The sequence below is a fragment of the Scyliorhinus canicula genome, chromosome 18 (genome assembly GCF_902713615.1).
Source record: "Scyliorhinus canicula chromosome 18, sScyCan1.1, whole genome shotgun sequence".
In the NCBI taxonomy this organism is placed as follows: domain Eukaryota; kingdom Metazoa; phylum Chordata; class Chondrichthyes; order Carcharhiniformes; family Scyliorhinidae; genus Scyliorhinus; species Scyliorhinus canicula.
In genome coordinates, this window is record NC_052163.1 from 101224001 (window position 1) to 101244038 (window position 20038).

The 20038-nt window shown below is 42.0% G+C and overlaps 1 protein-coding gene across 1 annotated transcript; it reads left to right on the forward strand.

The window, feature by feature from the left end:
- The first annotated feature begins 3065 nt into the window (after positions 1 to 3065).
- Positions 3066 to 19380, forward strand: LOC119953108 (acidic leucine-rich nuclear phosphoprotein 32 family member D-like). Its single transcript, XM_038776958.1, has 7 exons — positions 3066 to 3272; positions 8162 to 8311; positions 11225 to 11347; positions 14580 to 14796; positions 15730 to 15851; positions 16015 to 16060; positions 17740 to 19380. The coding sequence occupies exons 1-7, from the start codon at positions 3219 to 3221 to the stop codon at positions 17811 to 17813; spliced, it is 786 nt and encodes a 261-aa protein (XP_038632886.1). The 5' UTR covers positions 3066 to 3218; the 3' UTR covers positions 17814 to 19380.
- Positions 19381 to 20038: the final 658 nt, after the last annotated feature.

The following is a 20038-nucleotide window of genomic DNA, read 5'->3' on the forward strand; positions in this document are numbered from 1 at the left end:
TTCTCACTCCCTGACTCCTGTGCAGACATAGGTGGGTGCTATTCAGATCAAACTATATTTTCAAGTCATCCACCGGTATAAACCATATCTTCATAGAAGACTTTTATCTACTTACCACTTAATAGCATCGATCCTGGGTCTTGCGTTGCTAAGTACGTCAAGTAGACTTTGTAATAACCACTGTTTCAGGTTAAAACTTTTAAGTTATTATAATATTATATTTTTTATTTTAAAAGATGCAATCATTGTCTTTACAGAAAAGTAAAAAGATCTTGCTTCTGGATTCTCCTGGTTGGTTGAAAAGAGCTTCAGGTCCACCTTGACAATCTTTCTTCTTTTGCTTTTGGTCTTCCTCACATGGATTTGCTGTTCCGCTCGGTTGCTATGTTCTATCCGTCCCATGTACTGAGTTATGAGAGCTGACTCTCTCTTCTTTAGGTTTTGGTCTTCCTCAGATGGATTTGCTGTTCTGCTTGGTTGCTATGTTCTATTCTTCCAATGACCGAGCTATGAGAGCTGACTCTGCTGGCTGTCCCCTTTTTTAGGGTTTATATACCCCTTCTAGCAGTTATGAAATGAAATGAAAATGAAAATCGCTTATTGTCACGAGTAGGCTTCAATGAAGTTACTGTGAAAAGTCCCTAGTCGCCACATTCCGGCGCCTGTCCGGGGAGGCTGGTACGGGAATTGAACCGTGCTGCTGGCCTGCTTGGTCTGCTTTAAAAGCCAGCAATTTAGCTCAGTGAGCTACACCAGTTATTACGTTTATATGACATTATCATAAAGTAACTTTATTTACTCTTGATTGTGGAAGATACCTTTAATCTGAATTGTTTCTAACACGACTATGTATTCATATTGAGCATGACTTCAGCTCATCAATCTCTGATGTCATTGTTTCCTTTGTGATGTTCAAAAGTGCTTTGATCCCAGAGGAGTGTTACATCTGGTTTCTGTCATTTCTAAAGTTGCTTTATTATCAAATAGTGCCCCCAGCTCAGAACTCTGACTCTGATTTGGATCTAACGTGTGCTCCCGTAGACATGTTGTCTCCAGCTTCCCATATTCACCTGGTGTCAGCAGAATTTCACACCTAAACATTTGTCACCCAATTCAACTGAAATTCCAAGCTATTCTTTTCTAGCTGCTTACTAAAATAATTAACTTCAAAGAAAGTGCGAAATATTGCTTTTTTCCATATAACTAAAAGTTCAATCTACTCTGACTTCAAAGACATACATCAGTTTTACAGCTTGAATAGTCACAAGCTGTTTTCTTAATGCCTCTTTGTTAAAGGCTATCTGCATTTCAAAACCTTCTTTTGTAGCTGCTGTTAACTCTTCATCGGATTTTTCCCTACATTCTCTCATGTACTCTTTGGTCAAGTATTGCCAGACTTCCATATTTCAAATGACATATTTTCCCATTTTTTCTTTTACAGTGGGGAAGCACCAATGGCAGATGAATGGATGGTCGCAACCTTAGTGATAAAGTCCAAGGTACCTGTTCTTGGCATTATGGGGAGAGGAGCCAAAGGAAGTAAGTTTAAGGCGACCATTGAGAAAATAAGCATTTCTTTCCAGAATGATTCTGGAGAAAAGCGAGGCCTGATAGTGTTTGTCATAACAGTGCATAATCAGGTTAAAGACATCCAGTTGTACATCAGGAATGTTCAATTATTTCCCTAGACTTATGGATGCAAAGATAGGAGCCATAGTACGGTAAACAGCCAGACTGGAAGGGAGGAACATTTTTATTCTGTGGACAGTTGCATAAAGGTTGAGGTAAATGGGCCAAATTGACCGCTGCAGTGGAAAATGGAAAGCCAAATTCTAGACACATGTGAGTTAGAAAGTGTAAATAGAAACATAGAAAATAGGAGCGGTAGACCATTCAGCCCTTTTAGCCTGCTCCGTCATTCAACACGATCATGACTAATCCTTTATCTCAATACCATACTCCAGCGCTCTCCCCATACCCCTTGACGTCTTTAGAGTCTAGATTAGAAATCTATTTTTTCCTTCTTAAATATATTGTGATTTGGCCTCCACAGCCTTCTGTGGTAGACCACAGGTTCACCATAGATACTTCTTGATTAATAAGGGGATCAGGGGTTATGGGAAGAAGGCAGAAGAATGGGGAATGAGAAACATATCAGCCATGATTGAACGGTGGAGCAGGCTCAATGGGCTGAATGGCCTAATTATGCTCCTATGCCTTATGGTCTTATGATCTCTGAGTGAAAGTTTCTCATCTCAGTCCTATAAGGCCTCCCCTGTATCCTGAGACTGTGACCCCTTGTTCTAGGTCCTCCCTAGCCAGAGGAAACAATATCCCTGCATGCAGCCTGTCCAGTCTGTCAGAATGTGAAACGGTTCAATGAGATCCCCTCTCATTCTTCAACGTATGTCTGCTGGACAAAGAGAGATTGTGATGAGAACTGCAGGGTAAGATTTGGCGATAAGGTCCACACCTTCCGTGTTCTGGATGGGGCAGGAGGGGAGGCTTCGAAAGGGGTTATCTGGGACCACCATTGAACCAAATTTCAGTCAAAGTCAGAATATCAATGCAGCTAATCAGGCAATTACGTACTGACGCAGAGTGACATCGGTGGTTGGGCTCCAGAGCCGAGGGAGAGACAGACAAGACCCCCAGGTGGCGCTGGCTTCGGCGTCGTTTGCTGGAGCTGCAGTGGCGCTGGGCGCCCGCAGGGGGGCGGCGGACCCGCCGTCGAGACTGCAGCGGTGCTCGGCGCCCTGAGGGGCGGGGCGGACCCGCCCTCGAGGATGCAGTGACGTTGGGCTCCCGTAGGGGGGGCGGCGGTCATGGCGGACCCGCCGTCGAGGCTGCAGTGGCGCTGGGCGCCCGCAAGGCGGCAGCGGTCGGGGCGGACCCGCCGTCGAGGGTGCAGCGGTGTCCTGAGGGGCGGGGCGGACCCGCCCTCGAGGATGCAGTGGCGCTGGGTGCCCGCATGGGGGCGGCGGTCGGGGCGGTCCCGCCTACTAGGCTGCAGTGGCGCTGGGAGCCCGCAGCGGGGCGGAGGTGTGGGCGGACCCGAGGCTGCTACCATTCCCCCCGCCCCCCCCCTCCAAAACCAGGTCTCGGCAGTTTGGCGCGGTTGGAGCAGGCTGAGCTGAGCCAGGTTTTCCGTCCGTTGCTTCTCATTGAAAGCGGTTTCGGCGGCCATTCCCCAACACCCACCCCCCTTCCTCAGAGTCATGGACATGAAGAAGAGGATCAACCTGGAGCTGAGGAACAGGACTCCGGCGGATGTAAGCGGGGGCTGGGCGGCGGGTCTGAGGCAGGCCGGGGGGGGGGAGCGGCTTCTACCCGGACCGCATGGCCGGGGGGGGGGGGGGGGAAGAGAGAGATAAACCTCTGGGCGGCTTTTTAAATTTCCCGCCGGGCGGATGGCGGGGCGTTGGCGGGAGCCTGGGCCTTTCTGGATGGCGGCGGCTTCAGCTCTCCAGCCGGGGTGGGGGAAGGGGGTGCGGGCCCGGCCCGGCGCCCAATCGGCGGTAGTTGCGCCGTTTTTTCCGCCGCCGGTTTGTGTATTCTGGGGGGGGGGTTAAGTCGGCCTTCTCCCCTCCACGTGTTTGGGGGGGGGGGGTGCGCTCGGATTGGGCCCGATTTCCACATCGGGCGCAGTTTACCCCCCCCCCCTTTCCTGGGGGGGGGGGGGGGGGCGTCGTGGGGGTCTCCTGTTTAAAACAGCCGCCTCCTGAAATCCCGAGTGTTCCGCTCACCTCTTTGTGCATCTCGCATTAAAAGGACGGACTTTACGACACGAGTTCACCTCAAGCACGTGGATTGTGAACGTTGCCTTTTTTTTTAAAGGAAAAATAACCAGCTTGTTGACTCGATCCCTTTTCTATCTTCGCAGAAACCGGACATGACCACTGGACTTTCATAGAATATATTTATTTCCGCGCCATCAATCGCCTCGGCCACTGCTAATGCTCACGGTTTCAATAGACGTTTAACTTTTTTTTATCCTCCTTTAATCGCCACGACCTTTCCCTTCCCCAAAATTAGCGCCTCCGATCACTGGTTTCTTCCACTCGCCCTGGGGTTATTTAAAATGAACTGAACAGCGTGTTTGGCGTGACCTTCCAAGTCAACCCTTTTGCAGTGTGATGATGTTCACATTTCATTGTGGAAAAAGTTCATTTAAAAGTAGCCCCGCTTGGGGTTGGTCTCTTTTGGGGGAGGAGACACAAAGACTCGCACTTTCTGGGCTCGCTAATTAGACAGTGTAAACCAGCAAAACTGGTCTGGGCACTGAAATAATTACCTTGGTGTGATATGCGTGTACACTCCGCGATTGGCATTGGATTTTTATTGGTGAGAAAGGAAGATGCGGTTAGGCCAAGAATGGAAAGGATACTGCAGAGTGGTTGGTAATTGATGAACGGCGGCTTAATCCTGGGGCCTGCGAGGCAAACCTGGTCAGTATTGCCCAGTCGATTCCTCGTGTGGGATTTGGTGGGAGGTTACGCAGGTTGACTGACAAAATGTGGAAACCCGCCGCTATGTTTGAATCTTCGAAGCAAAAATGCAGTTTCTGTTTGGCTGATGTCGACTGCTCCCACATATCCCACTGGGGCTCGTTACACTTAACTAGAATGTTGTCTGGGTCACTGTCCGTGTGGAATTTGCACATTCTCCCTGTGTCTGGGTTTCACACCCACAACCCAAAAAGATGTGCAGGTTAGGTGGATTGGACATGTTAAATTGCCCCTTAATTGGAAAAAATAATAATTGGGTACTCCATTTATAAATTTTTTAAAACTAGAATGTTGTTACCGGTGTCTGAGACTCTACCCTGAGGTATCCATCAACTATGAAAAATATCAAGTATACTGATGGGCACTGCATGCTCTTGGAGACCACCTGGGCATGGACAGAACCATGACGAAAGGCTGGTAGCCTCTTTATGGGTGGCAGGGGTAGCAGAAAAATTTAGTTAATGTCATCTTGAGGTCAGCCATGATCTAAATTTAATTCACTGGCAAAGCAGGTTTGATTGGCCTACTCCTATTATTTCTTGTGGTTGGTAACCGCCAGCATTACAGGATGCCGTAGTATGTGCAGAGGTAGCACTAGGGTTTACTCGCACAGAGCACCAAGAATATTCCTGTTATTCACCAATGTTATGTTCCAAACCGTGCTACATCTTAGAGCCAGATTATCTAAAACGGTGGGAAGGATCGAGGCCCTTGCTGGGCAGGAGTCTGAGGTATTAATAGATACAGAGATGCTCATTAGCGAGCCAATCTAGCTGCTCAATCGTTAACTGTATTGCTATGGATCTGTGCCACTTTGGAGGATAGTCACTAGTTGATCATTTAAACAACTGGCAAATGTATTTGAGGGTCTGTTCTTTCATCTGTGCCAGTGGATGTCACTTCATGTCTTTCACCACAAGTTGAGATTATCATCTCCGGTACATGATTTGAGCTAAGGTCCTGTTCTTAACCCCAGGTAGATTTAAAAGATGCTATGGCATGATTCAATAAGGTGAGTGAGTTCTCTGTCCAGGACATGTATCCCTCAACCAAAGTAAATTATGAAACCATAGTGATTGTACTTCGAAAGTAGTTCAGTGGGTGTGAAGCAGTCTGGCAATTTCTGAGGCTATGAAAGTCATCATTCCTTTGTTCTCGGTAGGATGCAGGTCCCAGAATTATTTGGGATGGTAAAGTAAGCAGCACAGCTCAATCTTTTTCCAAATGTGTGTCAATAACCACATCCTGACCACAACGTGGGCATACATATCATGTCCACCAGTTGTAGAACATGGAACATCCGCAGCTACTTGCCTTTGTGCAACCCAACCTTGTCGTGGTAGGTATTCAGTTATGGCTAAAGCAGGTTTCAGTGGCCATTGTGCTAAGACTGAGGCTTCAGAGAATTGGAAGAGTTTTAAGCCGGACAGGTTGTGACATGCTGACTACTTTCCAAGTTCAATGTCTATTTAAAGACTTGGTCCTTATGAGCTGTTGGAGTTGTCAGACCTGACTCAATAGTAGCTCACTCGTCGAGTTAGAAGGTCACAGGTTCAAGAGCTACTGCAAGACTTGAGCACATAATCCGAGCTAAGTGCAGCACTGGGGAAGTACCAGTGTTACACGTGTTATTTCCTTGGGTTGAGACTGCAATCCAGTCTACTTTTTTACATTACCAATTAAGGGGTAATTTAGCATGGCCTTCCACCTTCCCTGCACATCTTTGTGTTGTGGGGGTGAGACCCACACAGACACGAGGAGAATGCAAACTCCACATTGACAGTGACCCGAAGATCTAACCCGGGTCCTTGGTGCTGTGATGCAACAGTGCTCGCCATCGTGCTGCCCCTGGCCTAGTCTAATTTTTTAACAACATAAAAGATTCCCCAGTGCTTTTCAAAGCAAAACAACAGGATTTTGGTGTCCTGGTCAATGTTTAGCCAGCAACCTGCACTGCCAAAAATATTTTATTTGACCGCGTATCTGACTGCTGTTTTGGCTCCTTTCTCTGCTGGCTTTATTGTTTTCCCCCTATTGCACCTGCACTTTTAAGTGACTAACATTTTGGGTTGATCTCCGTTCATGAGCAGTGGTGTCGGTGTGCAAGTTATTTTTGTTTCTTAAATCTAGGTGTTGTGAGCAACTTTTGGAAAGCAACGTATCCACATTGGCAGGTCATTGTACCTCCTTGAATCTAATTTCCTTTTACCACTAATCAATTTTGCTTTGTTATGCACTGACAAACCTGGATTTCACTTCAGTTTGTATGAAGCAATAGTACTTATAAATGTGCTGATAGGAAAAGAAGCAGACTTTTTAATGTTATATCTGTATTGGTATACTTTCTATATGAAACAGTGGCTGAACGATAATTTTCTGCACTTGAATAAAAGGTCATCGACTCCTACCAGCACTTTTGTGCCTCTAGTCTAGAATGTTACTCCATTCTGAGTTTTCTACCCCATAACCAGTTTCTTACATAGGCACTTCCTTTCATTGCTGTAACATTGTCCAACTCTCTTAGTAGCCACCACAAATTGCAACTTATCAATAGCCGTACCGATAGTCCTTTGCTCCCACCTCTCTAGATTTTCTGATTTCTTGGTGGATTTACTGCAAAGTACCTCTGCAATCACCGGGTATACATGCTGCCATGTACCCTCTGTTTCTCCAAGATTAGATTGCTTCTCATTCTCTACTCTGATAATTCTCATTGAAAGCATTAATCAAGGATGGGTGGTAACCAATGACTTTCACTGCTATAACTGTTAAAACCTCTGCCACTAAATTATACTATTAAAATATAATTAATGTGTAGATTTAAAGTTTGTTTTGAACCCATGAGGTCACAGTTACCAGCAGGGGGCAATATAGACAACAGTCACATTTATCAGCACTGCACTATCCCCAGAAAGCATTGAACAAAGTTGCAGATATCTTGTAAAAGGCTGCCTAGTCTTTGGGCTAAATTTCCCTCCAACTGTTTTTTTGCTAATTTTGTATTTTGTCTTCGCATCTCAGAAATGTTGACCTTCTGGTTCCCCAACAGTGTTTAGGGGGCTGCAAATCCCTTTCGGAAATTCCCACGTGTCAGTTTACCTGCCAATTGTCCCGAAGTGCTGACTTCTCTGGACAATTGCTCTTGGCTGGGAACCATCCAGCAGATGCGATTTAAATCACTAACTTGGGATGGGTCTGCCAGTTTTACTCTGGCGGTTACTCTGAAAGAGTTAGAACAATAAAATCACTTCTAACTACAGAGTAACAATTTTTTTTTAAAAACAGCCTTTCACGGAAAGTTAACCACACACATGACCCCCCCCCCCCCCCCCAAGTTCTCCCACTCCTTGTCTGAACCACTTAACTTTTAATTGTCCCTTTATGGAGGTTAGTGCCAGAAAAGGGGGGTGTTTCTTACCTCTCTGCGCCCTACTTACTCCATGTCAATGCATCCAGGGGTGTACTTCGCTGCTCCTGTCTCACCTAGCTTGAGGGAGGAAAGTTGGTCCAGATGGGGGCTTTGGAATCAGTGTAGGTGAGTCCGTCAAGATGTCATGCCTCACTAGATTTCAAGATTTAAATGAAAGTTATGTGTTGCATTTAACTGATCTGTATTGCATATTTTTGAGATACTGTTGGTTTTTCTCTTGCAGGTTAAGGAGCTGGTTCTGGATAATTGCAGGTCAAATGATGGAAAAATTGAGGGACTTTCTGCAGCATTTGAGAGCTTGGAGTTTCTCAGTATGATCAACGTAATGCTGACATCTGTGTCAAATCTCCCAAAGTTAAATAAACTAAGAAAGGTAGGAACTTGAACACTCATTTTATGGGTAGAGTTGATCACCCTAAAAAGTCCAGTAACTAATACACTTCCGATTTACTGTGCCGGCTTGCAATGAATTTGGTGCAATCTTCCTGATGGGCAGCTTTCCAATAAATATATTGTGTTAACTAGAGTGATCTTGAGTTCTGAACATGGTTATAAACCGACACAGCTGAATGTACTATGATGCACATCTGTAATTATTTAAACTTCCAATTAATATCTGCATAAACATTTATAGTTGATGGTTATTTTGATGGTGGTGACTGATAATCATAGATGTGTTAGTTAAATAATCATTCTCCCCGTATCTGCACGGGTTTCACTCCCACAACCAAAGATGTGCAGGTTAGGTGAGAGTTGGTCACGCTAAATTGCCCCTTAATTGGAAAAAAGTAATTGGGTACCTAAAATTATTTAGTTTTAAATATTTTATTAATACATCTGTGTGCAACTTAATTTTTCATTCTGACTATTGGGCATTGAATGCTTAATTTGTAAGCGGCTGATTCTTGAGGTGACTGGTTGTGTTGTTGCTAATATACATTTAGGTACTTGTGTTACATTCAAGTTCATGCTAAATGTAGACATCTTCAATTTTAGACCTGGATGGTAAATCTCCAACTGTGCTGTCGAATTAAAGAAGTGTTAAATGGTTCATCTAATATCCTTCAGCTATTCCTCGCAAATGTTCTGTTATTATGGATGATTATGCTACATATCATGGTCCTTTAACTTCTTTTGATTCTATTTTTATTGTATTTTTATTCTCAAGATGTGGGTGACACTAACATTTATTGCCCAGCCTTGGTTAGTTTGAGAAGCTGACAAATATTTTAACGGCCAGCTTTCTTGAACCACTCCAGTCCTAGTCATTGTTGCCAAGTGGGGAATTCTGTGATTTTTGACCCAATGGTGATGAAGGATCAGTGAGAGATATCCTTGTCAGGATATCTGACTTGGTAATGGTGTTCCCATGACATTGCTGCTATTGGTGTGTTTGTGTCACACTTTCTGTAGTTGGTATATACTGCATCAATGATGCAATGAAGGGGCATTGAGTCCAATGGCAAGGACACTAATCAGTTGATTGCTGTGTCCTAGTTGGCAATTCTTCAAAAACACTCTCCAGTTTCTTTAAAATTTGAGTAGACCGTATCCAGCTGTTAATCTGTTTGTGTTGAATGCTATTTATCATTTGGCTTAAACAGGTAAGCAGCAAACACAAAATTTTAAATGTTTCACTTCAGTCCTTGGTTTTCTGTCCAGAGTTCATATCCGAGTCAATTATACTTTACAATTTGACAAATTAAAATATTTGCTTCCATTAGTTGTCTCATAAAAAGTATTTTATAATAGCGTCAACGTTCCTGCCTCTGTTCGACTGATCGAAGCTTCATAATGTCCCCAGTTACGTTGAGAAGTTCAGATACTGGTAATATGTCCCAAAGTGGCAAATAATGTCGCTGGCCATTCTGAATTGTATAATAATCTTTATTGCCGCAAGTAGACTTGCATTAACACTTCAATTAAGTTACTGTGAAAAGCCCCTAGTCGCCACACTAGAATCCAGAATGGTATTTGCCATTTAGATTTGAGACTTGGAGCATGCCAGTCTCATTTTCCCTTTGAACCACCTTTTATAACCTCCAACATATTAATAGTTCTAAAAACCTTAATTATTTAACACAGTATACCTTTGAACCAAGCTCTTACCTGCCCATCGAGGATAAAATCAGCATCAATTATATTGTTTTGATTAGCGGTGTACATGATGGCGTCACTGAGGTTAAATATCAAGAGTATATTTAAACTTGATGGCTAATAATCAAGTGGACAAATTTCACACCTCAACATTAGCTAGGACTGACTTTTTAAAACAATATAAGTTACATTCAGTACTGTTGTGTTTACAGTTCAAATGTAATGCAATTTTAACCTGGGGCTTTCAGTCTTGTTCCTCTGATCTGAGCACAGATGTAAAATCTCATCTGTGTAGTAGATTGGTTGTTGTAGACCAGAGAGTGCCATCCATCTGATGTGCTCAATTTTACCTGGAGATGATTTGTTGATAATTACAAGCTATGGTTTTTGACCTCTTTAGTCATCCTATCCTTTTTTTTAAATTTATTGTTTTATAAATTTATAGAGTACCCAATTCATTTTTTCCAATTAAGGGGCCAATAGTGTAGCCAATTCACCCACCCCGCACATCTTTGGGTTGTGGGGGCGAAACCCACGCAAACATGGGGAGAATATGAAAACTTCACGCGGACAGTGATCCAGAGCCGGGACTGAACCTGGGACCTTGGTGCCGTGATGCAGCAGTGCTACCCACTGTGCCACCATGCTGCCCCCTTTAATCATCCTATCCTACCAATTACTGTAGACATTGATTTGCCATCAGTTTATGCTGACATTGTGGGAAAAGGCTTGCCACGTGACTAAAAATCTACATAATCTCATGGACTTTCTCCGGAGATTCAACACATCACTTTCTTTCACTTTCCAAATTGTATTCTTACAATCTTTTTCTTTAGACATGATCCCTAAAAGTTTTAAAGATGACCAGCAAGATTCCAACAAAATTGTGCTTGGTTGCTGTTTGTTTTTATGACTCCCAATTGATTGTAATTTGAAGCTATTTGCAGTTACTGTACTATTGGCATATTGAAAAACCAGAATGTGCACACTGCTACTTTTAAATGAGCTTGTGCAGATCTTTACTGTCTTATTGGTGACCTATATTTTAAAAATGACACTCCCATGTATTTCAGTGCTTTGGTAGGCAGTGAGCAGCAAAGGGCCAGTGATTGTGGCTTGCTGCAGTTTTAATTTTTAACAAAATAGTTCAACATTGTGATTTACAAATATTGCAATCTTAATTTTTCAGCTTGAACTAAGTGACAACAGGATATCTGGGGGTCTTGAAGTTCTGGCAGAAAGGACCCCAAGCCTTACACACTTAAACCTCAGTGGAAATAAAATCAAGGATATTAACACTCTGGAGCCTTTGGTAAGAAATTAGTAGTAGATGCGTGGTGAAGCCCTGTACTACATGCAGCTTGACAAGACTTAGCTGGTTAGAATTATGGCTATTACAGGTCAGCAGTTATCCATTGTTGTTGAGTGATATACTGAGTGGGAATATTTCAAAATGGTTGGGGGGGGGGGGGGGGGGGGGTGCATTTGGAGCTACTGACAACTCAGTCCAGTCTCGCCTTCTGGACCAGGCGTAGACACCTGGCATCAGCTGAGTCTGAAGCCAACTGTGTCTGATTAACTTCTCCACATTTATTTTGAGTATTATTGGTTATAACTTATTGTAATTATTTAAACAAACAAGCCTTGTCAGATGAAAATGAATTGTTATCTCAGGAATTGGCTCCCTTTGTTGGAAACTTAATTCTGGTGATTTACAACTGGATTGCTGGAATATCATTTGAAAATATAATTCTAGGCCAAATTTCACAAATACGGTAAAGGGCACCAACACTGTGGAACGATGTACATTTGACACCTAGTGGCTGCATTTAATCTATGTAATCTTTATTAGTGTCACAAGTAGGCTTACATTAACACTTCAATACAGTCACTGAAAATCCCCTTGTCGCCACACTCCGGCGCCTGTGTGGGTACACAGAGTATTGAGGATGTCTAAGTTACCTAACAGCACGTCTTTCGGGACTTGTGGGAGGAAACCGGAGCACCCAGAGAAAACCCACACAAACACTGGGAGACCGTGCAGACTCCACACACACTGATCCAAGTCGGGAATCAGAACCTGGTATCCAGGCGCTGTGAAGCAACAGTTCTAACCTCTGGGCTACCGTGCCGCCCATCTGTTAATTGCTTGTCCCCACTATGGCCACTAATATGCATTAACCTGAACACAGGCCCTTTCAAAGTCTGCGCTCCTGCAAGGGCCATCTTTGTGGCCTGAGGTAATGGCATTTTTGTGGACAGTTATGTTCTGTGGAACAGGATTTGAATGGAAAACGGTAGCACTGTGGATAGCACAATCGCTTCACAGCTCCAGGGTCCCAGGTTCAATTCCAGCTTAGGTCACTGTCTGTGCGGATTCTGCACATCCTCCCCGTGTGTGCGTGGGTTTCCTCTGGGTGCTCCGGTTTCCTCCCACAGTCCAAAGATGTGCAGGTTAGGTGGATTGGCCATGATAATTTTGCCCTTAGTGTCCAAAATTGCTCTTAGTGTTGGGTGGGGTTACTGGGTTATGGGGATCGGGTGGAGGTGTTGACCTTGGGTAAGGTGCTCTTTCCAAGAACCGGTGCAGACTCGATGGGCTGAATGGCCTCCTTCTACACTGTAAATTCTAATTCTATAAATATCCAATTCCATTTTAGCTCCTTGGGTAGAGAAAGGGTATTTTGTTGCTTGTGTTTATTAGGTGGTCTGGTTTACTTTGTTGCTTTGGCGGGGAGAGAGAACAAAAAGGGGAAGGAACATAACTTAAAAGACTTACGCACTGATAATTCTGAACACATGATAGAAATGCATTGGTGGACTAGGATAACCTAAAGCAATTCGGGGCAAATTTTGCAGTGCAAATCAAGTAATAGTAGGTCATTTAGTCTAATGTCAGTTGTATTAGGATCCACAATTCTCGACCAAATTCGTTACCTTTAACTTGTCAATTATTCTTTAAAATGCTACGTCGTATTTATCAAAACTAAATTTTGAAAGAATGGATAATTGGATAGATAATGGGGCAGGTGTGCAAGTATAAAACTTTTAACAGGTTTTCATTAACATATCTAAGAGCAGTCTTTAGAACTATTGTGGCATGTGTAAGAAAAGTAGTGACATAGAAAGTTGATGAACAGGAACTGCAGGACTCGAGTTAATGGGTGTTGCTCAGAAAAACGAGAGTAGGTGCACATTATGTAAAAATGTTGACGGGTGTGGATAAACCGATAAATGCATAGTATTAAATGCCATTCTTCGATAATGCAATTGGATAGATCCATTTTAAAAAGCAGGCCCAGACTTTGGGATCTGAAAATAGGATCATAAGCCTACTGGACCCAATGAGGCAAGATACAAAAGCATCAGTTAGAACTAAGTTAAAACTTAGTTTTGGGTTCTCCATTATAGAAAGGACATTAATGTTATAGGGACAATACAACATACCTGTATAATAATAAATGCAAATGAATCAGGACACTGGGATCAGAGACTATCATGAGGAGAAATTATTTCCACTGGAGCAGGGGAGGCCAAGAGTAGATCTGATGGAAATTGTTTGAAGGTTATGAAAGTTTTGACAGGGTCCCCATCCATCACAAGTTTTTTTTTTTTACTGTAGCCCTCAAATTTAGTTTAAATATAGAGGAAAGTTATGCTCCAAATGTCATTATATCCACGTTACTGGTTTGCAATTAATGGCATACCACAAAGCATTAGAAATGCCTGGTGCCATTAGCTTCTCCAATAAAAAGGCTTCCACAGTTAATGACAGATTGTCTAAATTCTTTCTACTCCTTGAGGTCTCCTGATTGTGTACAGGAGTATACAGCTATTGTAATGGAGACACTACATTTCCTTGGAGTTAGCATTGTCGTTACAGCAACTGCTACATTTCAAAATGATTTTGTTTGCTGGAATGCTTTGGGGTGTTTTGAAATACTAAGCGCAATATGAATGCAAATCTTATCATTTTGAGCTGAAGTAACAGAATCATTTGCATTCACTCATCTGAATATTTTCCAGTTTTTGTTATAAGTAAGCTTTCCCCAAATCTCCTGAATAAATTAACCCGTGATCAAAAGAATATTGTTTAATTTAAATTTGAGGTGGCACATCCTCCATTTTAATTTACATTGCCATAAACCTTTCTTGAAAATTGTATGTGAAAGAGAAAGCTCCTGCCCAGTTTCCAGGTGTGAGGATAAATTGATATTTGATGTGCATGGAGTGTTTTTTTTTAGAAAATATAAATTGTTACAGTAGGTTCTATGTAATAGATAGAATCCAGTAGGTTGAGAGAATGTGCAAACTCCCCACAGACAGTCACTGAAGGCCACTAACCCGGGTCCCTGGTGTTGTGAGAAAGCAGTGCTAACCCCCGTGCCACCCAGATATTGAACTTTGATGGGATCCAGCCAAATTGAACAATATCTGATGTATTGCTTTCTCCCATGCTCCTTGGGAATATGATTGAAATAAGCATGATGTGTTATTTTCAGAACACAATCACAGATACTCAAATTTATTTTCTTGTTCAACAGAAGAAACTTCTGAATTTGAGGAGTCTTGACTTATTTAACTGTGAAGTGACTAACTTAAATGACTACAGAGATAGCATGTTCAAGCTGCTCCCCCAGCTCACATACCTTGATGGATATGACCAGGATGACCAGGAAGCACCAGATTCAGATGTGGAAGGAGATGGCGACTGTCTAGATGATGAAGATGACGATGATGATGATGAGGATAATGAAGATGGTAGGTTTTTGCCAAACGGTCTGAGCTGATAATGTGCAAAACCTGAAGGGCTTCTATAATTTTGTATTGCCAGACTAATTAATCTGGTAACTAAATAACTTCAATTGTCCCACTTTGTAAAGGAGTCCTGGAAGTCTCCTCGGTCTGAAAGCTGTCTTCACTAAAGGGCTGATATATTTGCTGATGAGATGATAATACTGATAAATGAAATATGTTCCAAAGGAAGTAACCTTTCCCATTTGATTAATTAACTTCTTTGGATGAGTGACATGGCCATGTAAATTATTAAATGTAATAAATATTTGTTAATATTCATAGTGCAATGTTAAAATTATGGATAAGCTTTGGGAAATATTTCCTTGTTCTCAGCTGAAAAAATTATTTCTTGGCAAATGACATTCAAAAGCTGAGCCAGTATTTACTCTAGGCATTTATTAGTAGGCCCAAATTTTTGAGTTCACCTGCCTTTAAATAGTGCTGCTGCATTTCAAGATAAGTGTGTAGACTTGAAATCCACCAATTTGCTTGACTCCAGATATTTGTATGAGCTGGGTAGCTCCCAAGTGTACAGTGTGGGGAATTTGTATGAGACACTAGTTTGTCTTGCACAATGTGCTGATGGTCCTGAAATTTCAAGAATACGCAACACAGTGACCTGTAACTTCTTCCGAGTGATCCCCTCCATCGGGGTGCCACTCTGGATGAATATCCCTCTTTGTAATTCCAAAGCCCCTGTCTCGTCCAACCTTCCTCGCTCAGGATGGGAGAGACCAGGAGCAGCGAAGTATGCACCAACTATGCCAAGAGTGGGGGTTGGGTCAGGGTGGTGTGCTTTCTTGGCGTTATTTTGGTAGAGGAAAAATGCTTTTGGGTTAAGATGTAGATCTAACGTCTTGCACGAAATTAACTCACCAACTTCTATAATTTCTGTAGTTGAAGAGGAGGAGGATGAAGATGATGAAGAGGGAGAATTTGATGTCTTGGATGAGGAAGATGAAGATGAACTTGACGGAGAAGACGATGATGACGATGATGAAGATAGTGCAGATGAAGATGTAAGTGACTAATCATGTAAAAAAAAAAATCATACCTTGGGGTTTATTTTGTGTAGGTTATATTCATAAATATTTTCACCCAAGAGTATGAAAGCATTGTGACGCTGTTATTGTTACAGTTTAGCCTGACATGAAACTGATTTATTTTTTGTTTCTCATTTAGGATGATGAGGATGAAGAAGCTGAAGATGGTGATGAGGAATCCAAAGGTAATTTTTTAAGAAACACTTGGCTAGTTTAGACTTGATCAGTTGTCCTTGTATACATCCATTCTGCATTTAACACCCCACCCACTCGCAGTCCTGACCTCTTTCTGACTTTATTGTTGCCTCCTCTTTCCTTAACATTTTGTCTCCTAACCTACTTAATCCACCTCCAATGTTTCATAGAATTAACAGTGCAGAAGGAGGCAATTCGGCCCATCAAGTCTGCACCGGCTCTTGGAAAGAGCACTCTACCCAACCCCACACCTCCACCCTATCCCCATAACCCAGGAACCCCACCCAACACTAAGGGCAATTTTGGACACTCGGGGAAATTTAGCACGGCCAATCCACCTAACCTGCACACCTTTGGACTGTGGGAGGAAACCGGAGCACCAGGAGGAAATCCACGGGGAGCAAGTGCAAACTCCACACAGACAGTGACCCAAGCCGGGAATTGGACCTTGGAGCTGTGAAGCAATTGTGCTAACCACTGTGCTACCATGCTGCCCCTAATATGTCAACATAGCCCAGAAAATAAGTCTTGACATGTATACACTGTCACATCCACTTATACCCATTTAATGAGATCAACTTTGACATAAATTAACTTTCTACAAACATTTTTAACTATATCTCTAAACAGTAATCTGCGCAAATTATGTTGAATATTCTATGAAAATTATGTATTTATTCTAAACAGACACCTCTGCTTTCATATACACGCATTTCTTGTCATCAATGCTAACGTTTAAATTTTCTGTGCAGCAGTTGGCTGGATCACTTGAAGGTGGAATAATTGCTGTGTTTCTTAAGAATCTAAAGATACATTTCAGGACAATCTGACGCAGTCCATTTTTTCCTATCTTTTAATTTTAAGAACCAAAACATTCCCTAAATGCTTTATGGCAAAAACTTAATAACAATTAATTGACTGTAGGGAAAGAAGAGGATGAGTGAAGGAGTCTGGGAGGAGGCAATGAGGTGAAGAGTTTGAGGACTGTTGGTTCAGAAGAAAAACTGATACCAGAATGACTGCCAATGCTCCTTGACCCTGAGATCAGTTTCTAGTAATTCAATTAGACTGAGTATTCTGTTCCATCATGGCAATAACATTTTGACTATTTAAGTCATGCAAGTTTTGCTGTAGTACCTTTGTGTAAAGGGCAAATAACCTTGAATCTATTAACTTAAATTGCAGCAAATCTTTTATAGAACAGTACAGCACAGAACAGGCCCTTCGGCCCTCGATGTTGTGCCGAGCAATGATCACCCTACTCAAACCCACGTATCCACCCTATACCCGTAACCCAAACAACCCCCCCTTAACCTTACTTTTTAGCACACTACAGGCAATTTAGCATGGCCAATCCACCTAACCTGCACATCTTTGGACTGTGGGAGGAAACCAGAGCACTCGGAGGAAACCCACGCACACACGGGGAGGACGTGCAGACTCCGCACAGACAGTGACCCAGCCAGGAACTGAACCTGGGACCCTGGAGCTGTTAAGCATTTATGCTAACCACCATGCTACCGTGCTGCCCAAAATCTATTTGTATCTTATTTTTAATATGTTCCCAATATAATTTGAATACTCCGCCTCCATCTAGGCTTTTCATTGCAACGATCACTTAACTAAAGCTTCATGTCCTAATATGTTTGAACAAATTCTTCCTTCACAGAAACTGTCCAAGGCCAGAAACGAAAGAGGACCCAAGAGGATGAGGAGGAAGAGGATACTGAAGATGATGAATGAGCCCAATAAATGTATAGACTGTGACTGTGGTTGATATTCGCATCAAGTGACATTCCTCTGAGGCAGTATCTGTAGCTATGGCGATGTATATTTATGAAAAATATATTTCATGAGCTGTTTTGTTTTAAAAGTGCATTTATAATAACTGATTATAACATTTCTGACACGTTGGATAAAGCATCGGATTGCTGGGGGTCTGGAATGTTGCCTTAGATTGGTCAGAGTTGCCACTGTTAAACCAAAGTTGTACCATGAAAACTTGGGTAGTGGTGAGTTTTGTTCATAATCTCTCCCCTTTAACTCCCATAAGAATCAGTTAGTGCCCCATCCCACCAACCGTGTGACTTTTTTAGGCAAGGAGTTTCCCGCCAGTATTTGTTTTTCTTCACTCGCACACATTCTTTCTCTCTCTCGCCCCCTCCCCGAGATTGGTATTCCAAAGAGTGATAAAGGAGCTTGAGTAGCTGGTATTTCTAAACTATTAATTTTTTGAAGGGCGCAAGTGCTCCATGGCCTTAGCTAGTAGAATGCTATGACTTCAAACTAATAAGCAGGCTGGCTCGCCTAAGTGATTCTTGTGGTAGGCATTCATTTTGTTAATAACACTCACTAAGGGTAGCAGTTATACGTTATTATAAAAACCTGTCTCAAACCTACTGCATTCAGTTTGGAGTTTATGCCATTACTGTGCCTTATAGTGTAGTCGGTCCAGCAGACAATGTTTTTGTTAAATGTGGTTGGGATTATTCAGTTGTCGCTGTGTGTTAGGGTGTACAATAAGACAGCCTGTGCAATCTGTCAGAAATGTCTTTTTTTAAACTCCAGTCTCCATTATTGACTACTTATTGTTTTGGCATTTCCATAGCAACAGAACTGATGCAAGAGTGGTGAGCAGAAGTGTTTTAAGAAGCTGTCTTTTTCAGAAACCTGAGTATGAAAGAAAATCTATTCCATAACTATAATTAAGGTATATTTTGTAGTTGCAACTGCCCGACACTTAATGGTGTTCTAACTTTTGGTGCTGGGCTCATTGTTATCTAATGTTTCTCTTAAAATGGATCTGGTAGAAATGGCACCAGTAGTTGAATAGAAATCCAAAAATACCAAGAACTTTGCTACAGGTATACCAGATTTTCTGAAAAAGGTTGTTCAGTTTTTAATTACAAATGCAAAAAAACCCTATAAAGAGGAAAGTAAATGGCTTTCAATTATTTGTATAAACTCGGTCAACAGTCTCTTTGTATTATAACAGTATATTATGGAATTAGTTCTAGATACCCATTGAAAAATGGATATTTATAAACTCTGGGACTTTTTTAAAAGAAAACTAAATGTTGAGATTAGAAACTAGGTAATTTGTTACTTTTATTTTTAGTGTGGTGTGAATTTTTTAGAGAAAAATGAATTTGAATATAAATTTTCAGTGTAGTAACTTTACAAATGTATTAAGCTTTGAAATGTTGCTGTTCAGGTTATTTCTGTACAGAAAGTAAGTTCAGAAGACCGATTTCATGTTAATGTATCTAGTTTTGTTATAAATTTTCAAAATAAATGGGTTTTTAATAAATAGGTTTTTTTTACTTTTAGTTGCAGGCCAGCTGTATGTCTCCTGAAGTTGAGTTAATGAGCTAAATGTTCCCCAATTCTCAGCAAGTGTGGCTCCTGAGTCATCACTGAGTAAATTCGGAATGACTGCAATTTTTCTTCTTGGACATCCTGTCTGGTTCAGATTTGAAGCTCAATGAACAGTAAATATTTGAAACTGCCTTGTTATTAGTGATGGTGACTGCGTTGTATATTTTTAAATTAATTCAAACATGCGGAGAATGTGCAAACTCCACATGGACAGTGACCCAGAGCCAAGATCGAACCTGGGACTTTAGCACCGTGAGGCAGCAGGGCTAACCACTGCGCCACCGTGCTGGCCCGACTGCATTGTAGAAAGATCAGTGAGGTGCCACATTCTGGAGTTTTTAAAATTCTTTCATGGGTTGTGGCATCCTTAATTGCCCTTGAATTGGGTGGGCATTTTAAGAGTCAAGCACATTATTGTGGATCTGGAGTCACATTTAGGCCAGACCAGGATTGCAGATTTCCTTCCCTAAAGGACATGGTGAACAAGGTGGGTTTTTTTATGACAATCGACAATGCTTTCATAGTCACCATTTTTTAAAAAAATAAATAAATTTACAGCACCCGATTTTTTTTTTGTTTTTTTTTCCTTC

What these genes read in the sequence shown, in the direction of transcription:
- LOC119953108 (XM_038776958.1), top strand. Translation starts at nt 3,219, where the DNA reads ATGGACATGAAGAAGAGGATCAACCTGGAGCTGAGGAACAGGACTCCG. An exon ending in TGATGAGGATAATGAAGATG is followed by an intron (nt 14,797 to 15,729) that starts GTAGGTTTTTGC and finishes TAATTTCTGTAG; the next exon opens with TTGAAGAGGAGGAGGATGAA. An exon ending in TGGTGATGAGGAATCCAAAG is followed by an intron (nt 16,061 to 17,739) that starts GTAATTTTTTAA and finishes CTTCCTTCACAG; the next exon opens with AAACTGTCCAAGGCCAGAAA.